Below are 16515 nucleotides of genomic sequence, written 5' to 3' on the forward strand. Positions count from 1 at the left end.
ATTGTTTGGGAACACTGATACCAATTGCTGACATTGAAATTATGAATCAGCTTTCCCTAATCCATAGAGAGAAGCTTTTTGAACTGAATATTCCTCTTAAGACCTCAAAAGCCATCTCTGTGCATATAATCTGATATATTTCCTGAAAATATACTGGAAAAATGTTAAAGAGTAGCTACATAGGTAATAGCTTCAGGAGATTGATACTAACTCAGAATTAGACATGTGTCAAATCCACATAACATGCGAAAGCATTATAGAATATGTTCCTCATCCTTATGAACCAGTTAGATTGGCAGGCAAGTTGGACATATTATAAATTAGTACCTAATTTCTCCACAATTTTTTTCTCAACAGAGAATTCAGGAATGGCTGAAGAAAATCATACCATGAAAAGTGAGTTTATCCTGACAGGATTTACAGATCACCCAGAATTGAAGACGCTTCTTTTCTTGGTGTTCCTGGTCATCTATCTGATCACCATGGTAGGGAACCTTGGCCTGGTGATATTGATTTCAAAAGAGCCTCATCTTCACATGCCAATGTACATCTTTCTGGGCAACCTCGCTCTTGTGGATTCTTGCTGTGCCTGTGCCATTACTCCTAAGATGTTAGGGAACTTCTTTTCTGAGAACAGAATGATTTCTCTCTATGAATGCATGGCACAATTTTATTTTCTTTGCACTGTTGAAACTGCAGACTGCTTTCTTCTGGCAGCAATGGCCTATGACCGCTATGTGGCCATATGTAGCCCACTACAGTACCACACCATGATGTCAAAGAAACTCTGCATTCAGATGACCACAGGAGCCTTCATAGCTGGAAACCTACATTCCATGATTCATGTAGGGCTTCTATTTAGGTTAGCTTTCTGTGGATCTAATCACATCAACCACTTTTACTGTGATATTCTTCCTTTATACAGACTCTCCTGCGTTGACCCTTATGTCAATGAACTGGTACTATTTATCTTTTCAGGGTCAATTCAAGTCTTCACCATAAGCAGTGTCTTAATATCTTACCTGTACATTCTCTTTACTATTTTCAAAATGAATTCCAAAGAAGGAAGGACCAAAGCCTTTTCTACTTGTGCATCCCACTTTTTGTCTGTTTCATTATTCTATGGATCTCTTTTTTTCATGTACATTAGACCAAATTTGCTCGAAGAGGGGGATAAAGATATACCAGCTGCTATTCTGTTTACAATTGTAGTTCCCTTACTAAATCCTTTTATTTATAGCCTGAGGAATAAGGAAGTAATAACTGTCCTGAGAAAAATTATGAAGAAAAAAAAATCTCATGAAAATTGGAAACAAATGACATCTACTGTAGCTTAGTGAATTAGATGTAAGAAACCCTTCCAAGTGAAATTACACAGAGAAAATGCACAAATTATATGTAAAATACTAAAATATATCATAATACAATCAATTTAGGAAGCAATACATATGGTAGAAAATATACAGGAAAGAATAAACTGTGCTAAGTCTTAATTCAAAATAACAAAAATCAAAACCAAATTTTGAATTTATTCAAGAAGCAATTTAGCACTTTGACAAGCTCATGGACTATGTCAGCATCAGGGATTGGGATTATCAGCGCCCAAAAAGAAAACAACAAAACTGACAGTTACACATATAAAGGAAAATTCTATTAAACATTTACAGCCAGTCCACTTTAACTGGAGCATGAACACTCCAGTTAGGCTAAAAGACTTTAAGGGCATGAGAACCTTTGACCAATGAAATCACTAAACCATGAGAGGCAAAGTTGAAGCAAGTAAATTTTGAGGAAGCAGTTTTAATAGCATTTTGGGCAACACTATAGTTCGGATAGAGGTGTGAGGAAATGAAGGTGTCAAGTCAAAGTGATTATTATATTTTCAAGTTAAAGTTCCCTTGGGGTTAAATGGTTAAACACAGAATGCCGATTTCAAGAGTGGTTATCTTCAGGGGCGCCTGGGTGGCTCAGTTGGTTAAGCTTCTGACTCTTGATTTCGTCTCTGGTCATGATCTCATGGTTTGTGGGTTTGAGCCCCGCATTGGGCTTTGTGCTGACAGTAAAGAGCCTGCTTGGGATTTTTTCTCTCTCTTTCTCTGCCTCTCCCACGCACTCTCTCTCTCAAAATAAATAAATAAACTTAAAAAAAAAGAGTAGTTATGAGAGAGGGCTATTCACTCCCATGTATGCTCATAAAGATTCCCATAACATAAAGTTCCAGGCAAGTAGTCACACTTCATCTAAGATTTGAAGAACCTCCATGGTCAGGGAGCTACACTAAACTCCTCTATCTTGAGAGGTGAGGAAGGGGTTCAACAACAAGGACACCACTACATTATACATAGACATGAAGAAAAGCACAATTGTTGAACCATGGATAGGACTTACCTACAATAATAATTCCTTATTTTTTTTTTCTCCACTGCAAAACCTGAAGTTGTGGAATGTAAGTAGAATTAAATGATCCCATTTATTTTTTTAAGAATTAAAGGATTTTGATGTGACAAAATGAAAGAATAACTTTTTTTTATTCAACATAGATTTATTGACAGCTTCTTATGTGGAAGCACTGCTGTAGGTGCTGGGATATATCTGTTACCAAAATTTCAGTTTTTTCGTCTTCTTAAACAATAGAACATTGCCACGATTTTAATGACTAACTTCTGGATAAAGGAGGACCCGTAACAAAAAGAAAAAAGCCCTCTTCTACCTCTTCTCTTGATGCTCTGAGGTCCCATCTAAATTCCCAAAAGGCAGGGTGCCTGGGTGGCTCAGTCAGTTAAGCAATTGACTTTGAGTCAGGTTGTGGTCTCAAACTGCTTCATGGGTTTGAGCCCCGCTGTCAGCACAGAGCCTGCTTTGGATCCTTTGTCTCCCTCTCTCTCTCTCTCTGCCCCTCCCCTGCTCACACACTGTCTCTCTCTCAAAAATAAATAAACGTTAGAAAAAATAAATTCCCAAAGGCAATTGTCAGGTTGCAGTTATGGTCCAGGCTAGCCAGTCCCTAAAGCTAACTTTGCATGGAAAATCAACATGTTGAGTCTATTTAGAAAAAGTTGTGGGAACATAGATATAGTATTTCCAATCCTCTAATTCACACATACAAAATTATAACCTCTTTGTTTCTATTTGTAACCTCCAAAAAATCTAATCGAGCCAATTCCACAGAATTAGACATTACAAGATTTGAAATGGAGATATTTCAAGATTTTCCTGGTTGTTTCTAATTTAAATCCCATCAGTTTAAGATTTTCCCAACCCTACCTCCAACCTTCCTTGATTGCATCTAAATGTACAAGTACTTGTTTGATATCATGGCACTGAAGACAGGTGTCATGTTACAGATTGAGCTCTCTCAATCTGTATCCCTCTGAGATGTTTGATCCTCTAACTTTCTGGTGATCTCCTGGTGCCACTATCAGTTTTGATTTCTGCATTCACATCTAGTTCCCAGGCTAGACATGGAAGTGTGATTTCAGCTAAAGCATCTACTTTTTAACTCCACGAGGCTCCCGTCATGTCTGTCAGCTCAGTCTTGCTCTCTCACTCTGCTAATTTCTGAGTAAATTCTCTTGACCACCCTTCTAGGATATCTAAGAAGGTGGAAAAACTGGGTTAGAGGTTATTGATATACCCTAGCACCTAACTGAAGGAAAGGCCCACAGGAAGACTGGAGGGCACCATTTTTGTACTTCTGATGACACGTGGTGTAGGCTCAGTGCAGGATTTTGAAAGCTTTCATAGGTCCCACTGGAAGGTTCCTTTTGCCATATATCTCCAAACTTCAATGGGCATTTGATTGTCTCCCCATCTCATTCCTAGAACACCCGCCGGGAATATAAGTCACAGAATCCCATCTCATCAAACACTAATTATTTCTCTCTGACTTTCTTTTTATCCCCCAACTCACTACATCCTTATTTCTAGGGTGATACATTGTACTTACCTTATAAATACTTCCCAACGGTACTTTTATTAAATAAATTTAGACTTTGGAGCTGTCCTTAAAAGTAAGGCTTTCTCAGTCTATTCTTCCTGTCTGGATTTTCAAAGTTATGTTTAGGGTAAAAGCATGTGAGATTCACATTGTTGTGCTCTAATCTTTCCTTAAGTAATAAATCTGAACTGCAAAAGCTACTCTCTAAAACTTCAGAAATGATCACTGGGCAAAACAGAATCACAGACTGTTTTCACCTAAGTACTACTGGTTATAGAGAGAAAAGTCTCATAAAATTAGGCCTTTTAATATCTTGGCCAATATTCCATAGTAACCAAAGAAAAGAGATTTGGTTAAGACTTTACTTTAAAAAATAAAACTAAAGCTTATGGAAGTAAATATTTTATCTTATACTTAACCAAACTTCAGTTATAATCACAAACGCATACTAATTTTGCAAAGAATGAATCAAGCATTGTTTTCCCTGGCATTATTTTCCAGAAGAATAAAGTATGATAACCAGATACAACCTTTACTTCACTTTTGAATTCAAGGGCTAATAGTAACAAATGCTAATAATGGAGCAATTTTGTAAAATATCCAAAAGTCTCCCAAGGATCTTTCCTAATTCTTACTGCACAAACTCTTATCCATTCAATCTGTTTTTATTGTCCTGATCATACCAGGCCCTATTTGTCAATGGGACTTTGTGTTTCCTTCATGCAGGTCTCCAAGAACATATTCATCAACTTCATGAAGTCTACTGCATCTTTCTCAAGGTCATTTCACATTGGATTTGAATAATGTTTACTATATCAGAATATCAGCAAGTAATATATTGGCACCATGGATAAAGACAGTGGTGCTAAGCAGGGACGAATATGTACAGGGAGATTAACTCCAAGAGTGATTAGTTCATTCAGGGATATTGTGTGTGATGACAATTCTTCCTTCCCTGAGAAAGCATTGTCACCTCAGAGACTTACAAACTGTTACTGTGATAGCAAGAACCTCTGTGTGGGTTCATCAGTTAATATTGAGGTGTGACCTCATTATGTATACAGAGGTTAACATTTGAGCTGATTTGTAGACATCTTTAACACTTGCAACACTTTCTTTTTTACCTTTTAATTATTGGGGTTTTACCCCTAATATGCCATTTTCTGTTACCAGCTGACTCCAACTATCCGAGTATCCAGAGTTTGGTGAAATGAAGAATATTTATTCTATACATACACTTGTCGGCATGTCATTTACTTGCCCTTTATAGACCATTCCTTTTTTCGGATGATTAGTCCTCATTTTCTACTCATTTCCAGCCCAGAAAAATTACTCTGAAGTTGACAGTGCTTGCTGCTTTGGTGCAGGTCTGCCTTATCAGTGAGCCAATTTCACCACATGATTTTTTTTTAATTTTTTTAATTTTTATTTATTTTTGAGAGAGAGAGCATGAGCAGGGGAGGGGCTGAGAGAGGGGGAGACACAGAATCTGAAACAGGGTCCAGGCTCTGAGCTGTCAGCACAGAGCCCGGCGCCGGGCTCGAACCTACGAACTGCGAGATGAGATCATGGCCTGAGCCGAGGTTGGATGCTTAACTGACAGAACCACCCAGGTGCCCCTCACCACATGATTTTAAATATTGGCTCATAAGTGATGCTGATAAAGTAACAGAGAAGCAGAATGTAAAATCTATAGCCCATTCAACTCCAGAAAAGTTTTTAGTTCAGTTTAATACCATAACTCTCAGGTTATATTTATAATCTGTCGAAATGGGACTATATTTGGACTGTGTACAGGGGAGAAAAAAAAAAAACCCACGTTTTAGTAGATAACCTTTCCTACATCAGAGCAAATAAAATACCTCCTTGCATACTTGGATGTGCCTGTGTCTTGTATGTCTTTTAGAAATGTAAAGCTAATATAATGTATTATTCATATTAATTTGAAGTTTTCATTAATTTGTTTATCAAACAGAATTTTAGCTAAATGAAGACATGATTTTTCTATTTAGTTTTCAAAAAAGGTGAACTTGCTAGTGGATTGTGTTCTTTCATTCCTTGAAAAAATATTTATTAAGATGTCTGTGGCACCAGCACTGGGCACATGAGGTAGGAAAGGAAGTATACTTTGGTGCAAAACAATACAAATATACAATATAGCACAGTAACTATGTTTATTCAAAACTATTTTATGTATACACTTAATAGATATAGACATAACTTGGTGCCATCGTCCATAGCTCATAAGTCATAAGTAAAAGAGGTTATGTTTTACTACAAACATTTACATTGTACTGATATCATTAAAAATTTACTAATACTCTATGGATCTTGTAGTTAATGGATATACAACATTCAAAACTTCAGAAAACTTAATTTTAAAGATAACTTTTAAAATATATGTAACAATTTTCTTTATGATTCTATAATGACCAAGACAAGATTTTTTAAAATATTTCTTAGGGAAATACTTCCTGGTTAACATTTCAAACTCTTAAAAATCAAACATGTCTCATGGACATTAAAAGGACAATAAAGAAATATTATGAACAACTCTATGCCCACAAATTTCATGAAATGGACCAATTCCATGAAATACACAGTCTGCCAAAACTCACACACACACACACACACACACAAATAATCTGTATCTTGCAAGCAGAAATTTTATTTTTCGCGAAGTCCAGCTTATCAATTCTTTCTTTTATGGATCATGCCATTGGCGTTATATCTAAAAAGTCATTGCCAATCCCAATGGCATTCATTTTCTCCTATGTTTGTTTAGAAATATAAAGTAAATTCAGAAAAGTTAAAAAGAGTTGAAGTGGTTAAGAGTTGGGGACAGCAGAAGTTGCAGTGAGGGTATTTTTCATTTTAAGTAATGTAAAATGATATGATTTCCAAGATCTGCATATAAATTGTTTTGATAAAAATAAAAGATAAATTTTAAAACATGGGTAACAGTTAAGCTTGAACATTTTGCTCCTTTCCGCTTGCACTGTTTATGGTAGAAAGCTCAGTTAGCATTTTTGAGGAAGGATACATTAGTTTCAAACCTTTGACATTCCAAGCTACTTTTGGCTTTTGTGCCCATCAAAAATAACAGAAACTCCTTGAGAAAAGTATTCTATTATAAGACGAGGCAAGAAAATATGCATCATATTTGCCAAGGCAGGACCTAAAGAAAAGGTGCATATAGGGAATGAAAGAATTTTTGGTAAAAGGTGAGAGATGAGACTTCCAATATCTGAAAAGGGCAGGACTTTATTATGTTCATCCTGAAAAATGCTAGAGCTGTCCTAAGCAGAACGCAGACAGGGCCTGATCCAGCCCCAGGTCCTACAAAATGTTGCAACTGTAAGATATATCGGGCCACTGTGGGAAGAAAACTTTACCACCCTGCTGTGACTTCTGCTCCAGGTAGTTATTGCTAAACAGCCCCAATACTCAGTGACCTAACACAGTAATAATCACTATATTTTTATCTCTCATGGTTGGGGGGTCAACTGTGCTTACCTAGGCAAGTTCTCACTCAATATTATCACACAGTTACAGTCAGATGATGGCTGGGGCTTTTCCTAAAAAATCCTAAAGGCTTTTCCACTTGTATGACTGGCCATGGTGTTAGCTGCTACATGGGATCTCAGTCAACATGTGATACCTCTTTGGGACCTGGTGTTATGGGTTGAATCGTGCTCCCTAAAAACATGTGTTGATATCCTAACTCCCAGTACCTCAGAATGTGACCTTATTGAGAAATGAGATCTTTAAAGAGGTAATCAAGCTAAAATGAGGCCACTTGGGTGGGCCCTAATCCCCTATGACTGGTGTCTTATATAAAAGGGGGAATTTGGACACAGAGACAGATATGCAGAAGAAAGACAATGTAGGGAGACACAGGGAGAATTGTCATGTGAGGATACAGGATTGGAGTGATACAGATGTGAGACAAAACATATCCAAAAATGCCAGCAAACCACCCAAAGCTAAGAAGAGGCAGGAAATGATTCTTCTGTACAGGTTTCACAGGGAGCATGGCCCCGCGTACACCTTGATTTCAAACTCCTAGCCTCCAGATGTGTGAGATGATAAATTGTTGTTGTTTCTAAGCCAGCCTTTTGTGATACTGTAGTCCCAGGAAACATATACATCTGAGTTTCCTTACAGCCAGAACTGGGTTCCAAGAATGAGTGGACCAAGAGAACCAGGCAGAAGTGCATCATGGCATCTGAAGGCCTGGTTTTGGACATCCCATAACAGCACTTCTGTTATCCTTCATCACTGAGACAGTCACAACAGTCATCACTGTTTTACTCACATTCAGGGGGAGGGGCCAGAGACCCCTTGATGGGAAAAGCATCAGCATCACACTGTAAGAAGAGCATGAGGAATGAGATAAGGTATGTTGGCCATCACAACCTATGCAAAGTTTAAGAGTTTAGGAAGAGTCGAGAAAGATAATTGGGCAGGGGTGTGGATACATCAAGGGCTGAGTTTAGACACAGAATGCTAAGGACTACTTGACTCACTCGTTCTTTGTAAAATTTGTTTTCCCCTGAATGAAGGGAAGATGGCTGTTTTGAAACAAAAAGAGGTGAACTCTGAGGTTGTCGCCTTGGTTTCTGGGCTCCTCAGATGTTCCCTCACTTCTATCTCCCCAATAAGCGAGAACACTATGCGGAAGGTATGATTATTATCCCCATGTGACAGTCAAGAAAATAAAGCCCAGTATGGTTTAGTCACTGGATCAATATCCCACAGTAATATTTGTGATCTGAACTCCAGGCTAACTGCAAAACCAAATCCTCTGTTGTCACATAGCAAGTCACAGAAGATCCAGGGGTGGCACATGCTTGTTTAGTTTAGCCCACGCGGTGCAGAGAACGGTATAGTACTTTTTAAAAATTCATTTCCAAGATTTAACAATTGGGAGAACATTCATAAAAGCAAATTTTAACTTTTCTTGAAAAGTTGAGAGATCTGGCAACAATTCGTTCTTTTTATGCCACCTACCTGCCCCTTTGAACATTCGAATGTGTAATTTTGCATTACAAAGTACTGCTTCTCCTCACACTTAATTATTCCAATACTTACTACAGTAAAAACATTTGCTAACTTGCTATTATAAACTATAAAATATGCTGTTTGAATAATTTCTCGCTGTCTCAGCTCACTTTTTATAGTGAAAACACTAAAAAGAAGAGAAATAACCAAAAAGGCTCAGAAGGGATAATCTTTTAATTCACTAATTAATTAATATATAATCAGATATACAGTGGGCTATTTAAAAAGCAAATAAATAACTAATGGTAAATAAATAAGCTAAATAAGTTTATTTACACTTATTAAAAAAGCTTTTTTGCAACGTTTATTTTTGAGAGACAGAGACAGAGCACGAGCAGAGTGGGACAGAGATAGGGAGACACAGAATCTGAAGCAGGCTCCAGGCTCTGAGCCTGATGCGGGTCTCGAACTCTCAAACCGTGAGATCATGACCTGAGCCAAAGTCGGACATTCAACCAACTGAGCCACCCAGTCTCACCTAAGTTTATTTTTTATTTTTTTTTTAATTTTTTTTTCAACGTCTTTTATTTATTTTTGGGACAGAGACAGAGCATGAACGGGGGAGGGGCAGAGAGAGAGGGAGACACAGAATCGGAAACCGGCTCCAGGCTCCGAGCCATCAGCCCAGAGCCCGACGCGGGGCTCGAACTCACGGACTGCGAGATCGTGACCTGGCTGAAGTCGGACGCTTAACCGACTGCGCCACCCAGGCGCCCCTAAGTTTATTTTTTAAAAGGAAAATCTTATACAGTAAACAGTTGACTGTTGAGCTATACATTTGCTTTTTAAAAAATTATTTGTTTTATTGGGCAGGAGGTACAGGTATGAACTTGATAGAAATATGGTAGAACAAAAGTCAATGTAATTTATTTTAGGCAAATACACGTTTTCTTTTTATTAACTATGAACTTATTATTTTACTTGGTTTAAATTATCTTCAACTCTTCACCTTATGCTTGTATATTTGTTTTGTTGGTGAATCAATACCAATCCCAGAAGACAGACACAACAAAACTAGTTAGTCCTGTTTAATGTGTTCACAAGGCAATTCTCTTTCATAAGGGAATGAAAGCCAAACGCTGATGTGGGAAAGAGTGCATTATCAAATTGGTATGCTAATTTCGGGGAACTGAATCATTATATACTGATATTACTTACAGATCTACTTTCTTTAATAATTAATAATTTAATAATAATTTAATAATTTAATAATTAATTTAATAATAATTTAATAAGAAGATAAGGATGAAAGAGCACATATGAAATAAAGGAAAACTGACTGAGATGAAAATCCAAAACTTTCTGTTAAGAGAAAAAACTGCTGGGAATTTTTTCAAATGCAGAAATATGCATCTTCGTGGAACTAATTCTTCATAAAAGCAAAGAGGGAACATGAGAAAAGAACTGCCTTTGGGTTGTGACACGGATGAGCAGGTTAGGCAGGTACTAGGCTCACTAGTATGTCCTCTCAAAGGAGGTTGTGGGACATACATTCAGCACATTTGCCTTCAGTGTGAACATAGACTGAAAGAATTACTTGAGGTTACCACAACTGGGGACCACAAGGCAGGGAAAATTGATTTATTCACCCTGGGAAGACAACTACATATAGACTAGCTCTGTGAGCATCAAAATGATATAATTTCAGGAGCTCCAAGCTATTCTCCTAGTCAAAATATCTCTCCATCTCTAGATCAGTGACATATCCCACCATTAGAATATTGAGACGAACATGGTGAACAGATTATATCTTTCCTGCCAAATGAGCAAGCAATAGCACGATTAATTAATGAAGGATATGGTCCACGGACTCAAAAATGAAGTATGGTATGCTTCCACATTAAAGGAAATGATTTGCCTTGTGTTTTTAGTGGCAGCCCATGCTAAGGGCAGCGTGCAGTCTGCATTCCCAGGGCATCTCACCTTCCTGGCACCGACTGAGACACTCAAAAAGTATATTAAGAAAGAAAGGCAAGCAGGAAGCGGGAAATACAGGAAACAAAAAATTAAGAATAAGGTCTTGGAAGTCCAGAGGTTAAAATGGAAATCACTTACCTGGAAGGTGTGACTCATTATCCTAATAGTACAGATCAATTTAATAGGTGGTTTGACAGGCGATTTGGAGGGAAACAGCCCAGAGGAACGAGGAACAAATCTGGGAATGAGGCGCCATTATTCTTACACACCAAAAGCCAGATAACACCCCAAATACGTGATTCCTGGAAGGCCAGGGACAGCCTGAGGACACCAGGCTGGACAGAAAGAAACAGAACTAAAAGTAGGAGGGATAGGAGGGGCCCTGAAACAGATTATCTTCTCAGTTTTATGTTGGCTGCACTAGAAGTGAGGCTCTTTTTATTAACGTTTATTAAATGTTTTACATTAAAACATTAAAAATAATGTTTATTATTTTTTAAAGTTTATTTTTGATAGAGAGAGAGAGAGAGAGACAGTGTGAGCAGGGGAAGGGCAGAGAGAAAGACACAGAATCTGAAGCAGGCTCCAGGCTCTGAGCTGTCCGCACAGAGCCTGATGTGGGGCTCGAATTCACAAACCGAACCGTGAGATCATGACCCAAGCTGAAGTCGGACACTTAACAAACTGAGCCACCCAGGCGCCCCTGGAAGTGTGACTCTTTAAAGAACACATCACCTGAGCCCTCTTGTATTCTTATACTATCACAGGAAACCAATGTAATACTGAAATTTATTATGTCAAGGATTCTTGCAGAAGCAAGGTATAACGACCATAGTGATGAAATCTCTGGCATAAATTCCCCTGAGGGTTGTCCTCCTTTTTACTGATCTTCAGTGTCCTCCTCAACCCCTCTTATACAGTGTGTCCTCTTTCTACCTGCCATCCCCAGGGAAGCATGTACTGAGCTCCTGTTAGTGTAGGAAATAACACAGTGCCACACACAGTGAAAAGAACTACATGGGCACAATCCCTGTTCCTCAGAAATGTATCCAATGCAGGGTATTTAAGAAGGAAAGAAAGGGCACCTCGGTGGCTCAACTCGTTGAGTGTCTGACTTCAACTCAGGTCACGATCTCACAGTTCGTGGGTCTGAGCCCGTATCGGGCTCTCTGCTGTCAGCGCAGAGCCTACCTTGGATCCTCTGTCCCCTCTCTGCCCCTCCCCCACTCAAGCTAGCTCTCTCTCTCTCTCTTCTCTCAAAAATAAACACTAAAAAAATTTAAAAAAAAAAAGAAGGAAAGAAAATGGCATAGGATATTTCTAGTGTATTCAGTGTAATTGACCAGCATAGAACTTCATTCCCCACAGTGCTTCCGCTCTCTCAGTTTTTTTCTTCTATTTAACCAACTTTTTAATTAAATATTTAGCCCCTACTTAGAGGGAAATACTAATTTTTGAGATAGAAGATATATTAGTCTCCTCCTGAAGCAATATGCATCAATAACCGATAAGAGGAAATAGTGAAGCACACAACATAAAAATTATGTGTCTATCTACGTCATGGCATCAGGAAAGTGAGTATTGTGGATAACCAGACTTAAAAGATTAGTTCATGCAGGTGGAAAGTCAGCTGCATAATGTTTATTTATTCAGTAAGTACCCATTGAGCATTTTACCATATACTATGCACTGTGCTAAGCACTTGCTTACTGTGAGCAAAGTCAGACAGGATTTCTGCTCTTGTGGGCTTTAACTAACCCAGGGGAGGAAGGAGACATTAAAAATGATTACAATTCAATAATGTTTAACAGGATTTAAATAAAACTTATCCTCTCTTTTCAGTTTGGTTTTATCAGAAGCTCCACATGCTAAAATGAGAGGTTAGACCCCTGTGCAGGATTTGCAGAAGGTGGTCTTAAAACCCATCTTGGGGCTTTCAGCAAATCACTCCCCACAAGGATCTGTAAGTGCTTTGGAGGTTAAGCAGAATTTGGAGAACTGGGAGAGAATCTCTGGGGAGAGATACTGCAATCTCACAGGGTTTCCCAAAGTCCCACCCACTGTGGTGAGGAGGGAGCTGGCCCCCTCCTCACCCTACTAAGCCAGTTGAGAGGGGCTTTATTCACTCAGAGAGCTTGCCATGTGCTCCCTGACGTTTGAGAAATCTGTGGAAGAAGATTTGACTCATTCTTGAAAAATCTGACAATAAAAGGGCTTGGCCAGATAATTCTGAAGCAGCGAGATCCCAAGTTGAGTTGAGAGGGACTTAGCTGTTTTTGTTTTTTGGGAGCTAAATGTCTTTCTCACAACAGGAGCTGACCTGGAGTCCTGTTTAAGAGAGAGGGAGAGAGAGAGAGAGAGAGAGAGAGAGAGGAGAGAGAGAACTCCTGAGCAACCTGGGGGCAGTGTGACCCTAACAGAGAGAAATCAGCCTGCCAGGATCCCAGGGACTGTGGGAAGAGTGGTAAGCACACAGCTAAAGGAAAGACATTGATTATACTTGTTAAAAGAAATATAGCCTGAAGGTCTGCAGAGGGAGGGTCTCTGAGAAACTCCCAAAAGCAGTCTTTAAAAGAGAAAGAGCCAGCAATTGTGCATGGGCTACATGCCCCACGGCCAGATGACAACTGTACCAGCCATATTAAACTGTCCTTCTTCCTAATCTACTCTTTCCATGGTTTGACCATGGAGGTTCAGAAAGTCTCTGTCCGTGTAGGAGAAAGTAACTGAGAACTGACAGAAGCTAAGTCCCCTCCCCTATTGTAGGGTTTCCAGACAGAGACAAGCCTAAGCTAAGAGAAGATGCAGTTTCAACTTTGAATGGTGTTTTAATTTTAATATTTCACTAACTGGCCTGAAACGTGATTATCAGACTGGACTAAACTTTTTTCACGTCCCTCTTAAAAAGGATTTCATTATTACTTAGCAACCCTAGAACTTCGCTCAGATTATTTTAAGGTATGGGGAGATTGGATCCAAGGAGTTTAAAAGGAATGATGACAGGGGTGCCTGGGTGGCTCAGTCTGTTAAGCATCTGACTTGATTTTGGCTCAGGTCATGATCTCACTCTTAGGGAGATCATGCCCCACCTTGGGCTCTACACTGATAGCTCGGAACCTACTTGGGATTCTCTCTCTCCTCTCTCTCTGCTCCTTCCCCACTGGCTCTCTGTCTCTCTAAAAATAAATAAATAAATAAACATTTTCAAAAAATAAAAAAATAAAGAAATGATGACAAGTAGAATCACTTCTCAACTTGGATTTTACTGCCTGCCACATTTGAGAACTTTAGAGTGTAAAATAGTTAGAGGGAGAATGAGCCCCAAGGTAGATGGTCAGGGAAATTGTGCTGAATAAGAAAATATTAAGCTTTGACTGGAAAAATGAATAGAAGTTAGCCAGGTAAAAAAGTGGGAAGGGGTAGGGGGAGGGGTATCAGAAAAAGTCATTCAGGAAGAGAAAAGACCTTTTAAAAGCCTATGATGGGAAAGAGCATTGTTCTAGATACTATGACTGCATAACAAATGACCCCAAAATGTAGCAGCATAAAACAACAAATCATTATTATCTCTTACAGTTTTGTAGGTTGATTGGGCTTAGCTGAGTGGTTCTTGACTAGAATCTCAAAGGTTATTGTAAGATAATGGAGGGCCAGAGTCATCTGAGAGTTCAGCAAGACTAGACAGACATCCAAGTCAGCTGAGCACATGGCTAGAAGATGATCTTGACTGTCAGCTCAGAGCTTAGCTTGGAAATGTGACTGCATCACTTACCTCCACGGGGTAGTGGAATTGATAGATCATATAGTATTTTATTTTTAATTTTTTGAGTAATCATCCTGTTTTCCATAGGGGCTACACCAATTTGTATTCCCACCAATAGGGCATGAGGGTTCCCTTTTCTCCACATCCTCACAAACACTTGTTGTTTCTTGTGTTTTTGATTTTAGCCATTCTGATGGGTATGAGAGGATATTTCATTGTGGTTTTAGTTTTAGTTTTAGTTTGCTGGAAGGGGGTTATAACCCCAAATGTTTGAAGTCTTTCTAGAATTTTTCTGGTTAATTTCTTATCTTACATGTCCTTGAATGCTCCCTTAAGTCCTGGGCAATAAGTGCTGCTCTGCAACTTATTATAAGTGCTCACGAATAATACCCAGAGGTTGAAGTTAAGGTGTGTGTTCCTGACATCTGTTGACAAGCTTAGCACTTAAAATGAACCATCCAAATCCAATTGCATATCAGGGGGCAGTAGTTGATTTTAGGAGCTTGAGAATAAGCCACAGAAATCCAAGTTCTTCCCATTCCGTCAATGGATGTGGATCCAATGTAAGCAAGATAATGATGCGGCTGATCTTCAATCACCAACCGATGCTTCTCAAAATCATTGAAGAAACAAATATTCCACATTAGTGCCGTCTTGTTTGAGACAAAGGATAAAAACAGAAGCTTTAAAAATTCTTCCACTTTGAGATGCAAGGATGGCTTAAAAGCCCATGTAGTGAATGAAGCGCCATTTTGAAACGAACCTGAAACTGGAAACTAGACTGCCTCCGTCAATGTAGCACCAGCCCCAGCCCTATTCCGCACCAGACTGCAGTCACAGGACAAGCCACAGCAGCTGCAACTCCTACACATGCCAGGCAAAGGCTGCCTTCTCCCCCTGTGCTATGTCGGCCTCCAGACACTAACACCTAACATTTATTCAGCTCTTACGTTTCAGGATCTATTTCACTGTCACAGTAACCTATCAAGGAACATACTATTTTATACTCATTTTATATGTCCATTGTCAAGTGCTTCTGGCAACTGTAGAGGTTAATGTCAATCACTCATGCCTCTGTCCTGGGTGATCCTTTTTTTTTTTTTTTTAAGGTTTATTTACTTATTTTGAGAGAAAGAGCATGAGTGGGGTAGGGGCAGAGAGAGAGAGGGAGACAGAATCCCAAGCAGGCTCTGTGCTGTCAGTGCAGAGCCTGATGCAGGGCTTGATCTCACAACCTGTGAGATCATGACCTGAACTGAAATCAAGAGTCAGATGCTTAACCAACTGAGCCACCCAGGCAGCCCTGTCCTATGTGATTCTAACCAAAAGAGTAGGAGTGCAATGAATTGATAAGCAGACAGGGGTCAAAGTATTCACTTTATTTATGGAGGCCTAATTACGCCACAGTACAGGGTCCCGGAAAGTACTGGATTAAAGAAAGTAATTTGGTAGTGAAGCCAAAACAAATGAGGCTTCCTAACACCTCCTGCCAAATCTGAACCTTAGGAAGAGCCACGGGGGTGTACTGGGTGTGCAGGCACACTCTCCCTACACATCTCCAACCAGCAGTGGTGTGATGGAGTGGGGCCTGTCTCAAAGAGCCAGTGATCAGCAGAAGAGAGTGCTAGAAAGCACAGGAAAGAAATGGCCTGTAGAAAGCAGGCACTGAGGTCACGATCTCGCGGTCCGTGAGTTCGAGCCCCGCGTCAGGCTCTGGGCTGATGGCTCGGAGCCTGGAGCCTGTTTCCGATTCTGTGTCTCCCTCTCTCTCTGCCCCTCCCCCGTTCATGCTCTGTCTCTCTCTGTCCCAAAAATAAATTAAAAACGTTGAAAA

The 16515-nt window shown here is 39.4% G+C and overlaps 1 protein-coding gene across 1 annotated transcript; it reads left to right on the forward strand.

Moving 5' to 3' along the window:
* Positions 1 to 368: 368 nt before the first annotated feature.
* LOC132682766 (olfactory receptor 5K1) lies at positions 369 to 1337 on the forward strand. Its single transcript, XM_060637968.1, has one exon. The coding sequence runs from the start codon at positions 369 to 371 to the stop codon at positions 1335 to 1337; it is 969 nt and encodes a 322-aa protein (XP_060493951.1).
* The last annotated feature ends 15178 nt before the right edge of the window (positions 1338 to 16515 follow it).

The sequence above is a fragment of the Panthera onca genome, chromosome C2 (assembly GCF_046562875.1).
Source record: "Panthera onca isolate mPanOnc1 chromosome C2, mPanOnc1 haplotype 2, whole genome shotgun sequence".
Lineage (NCBI taxonomy): Eukaryota > Metazoa > Chordata > Mammalia > Carnivora > Felidae > Panthera > Panthera onca.

Excerpts from the sequence above, each read along its gene's own strand:
- LOC132682766 (XM_060637968.1), top strand. The coding sequence starts at position 369 with ATGGCTGAAGAAAATCATACCATGAAAAGTGAGTTTATCCTGACAGGA.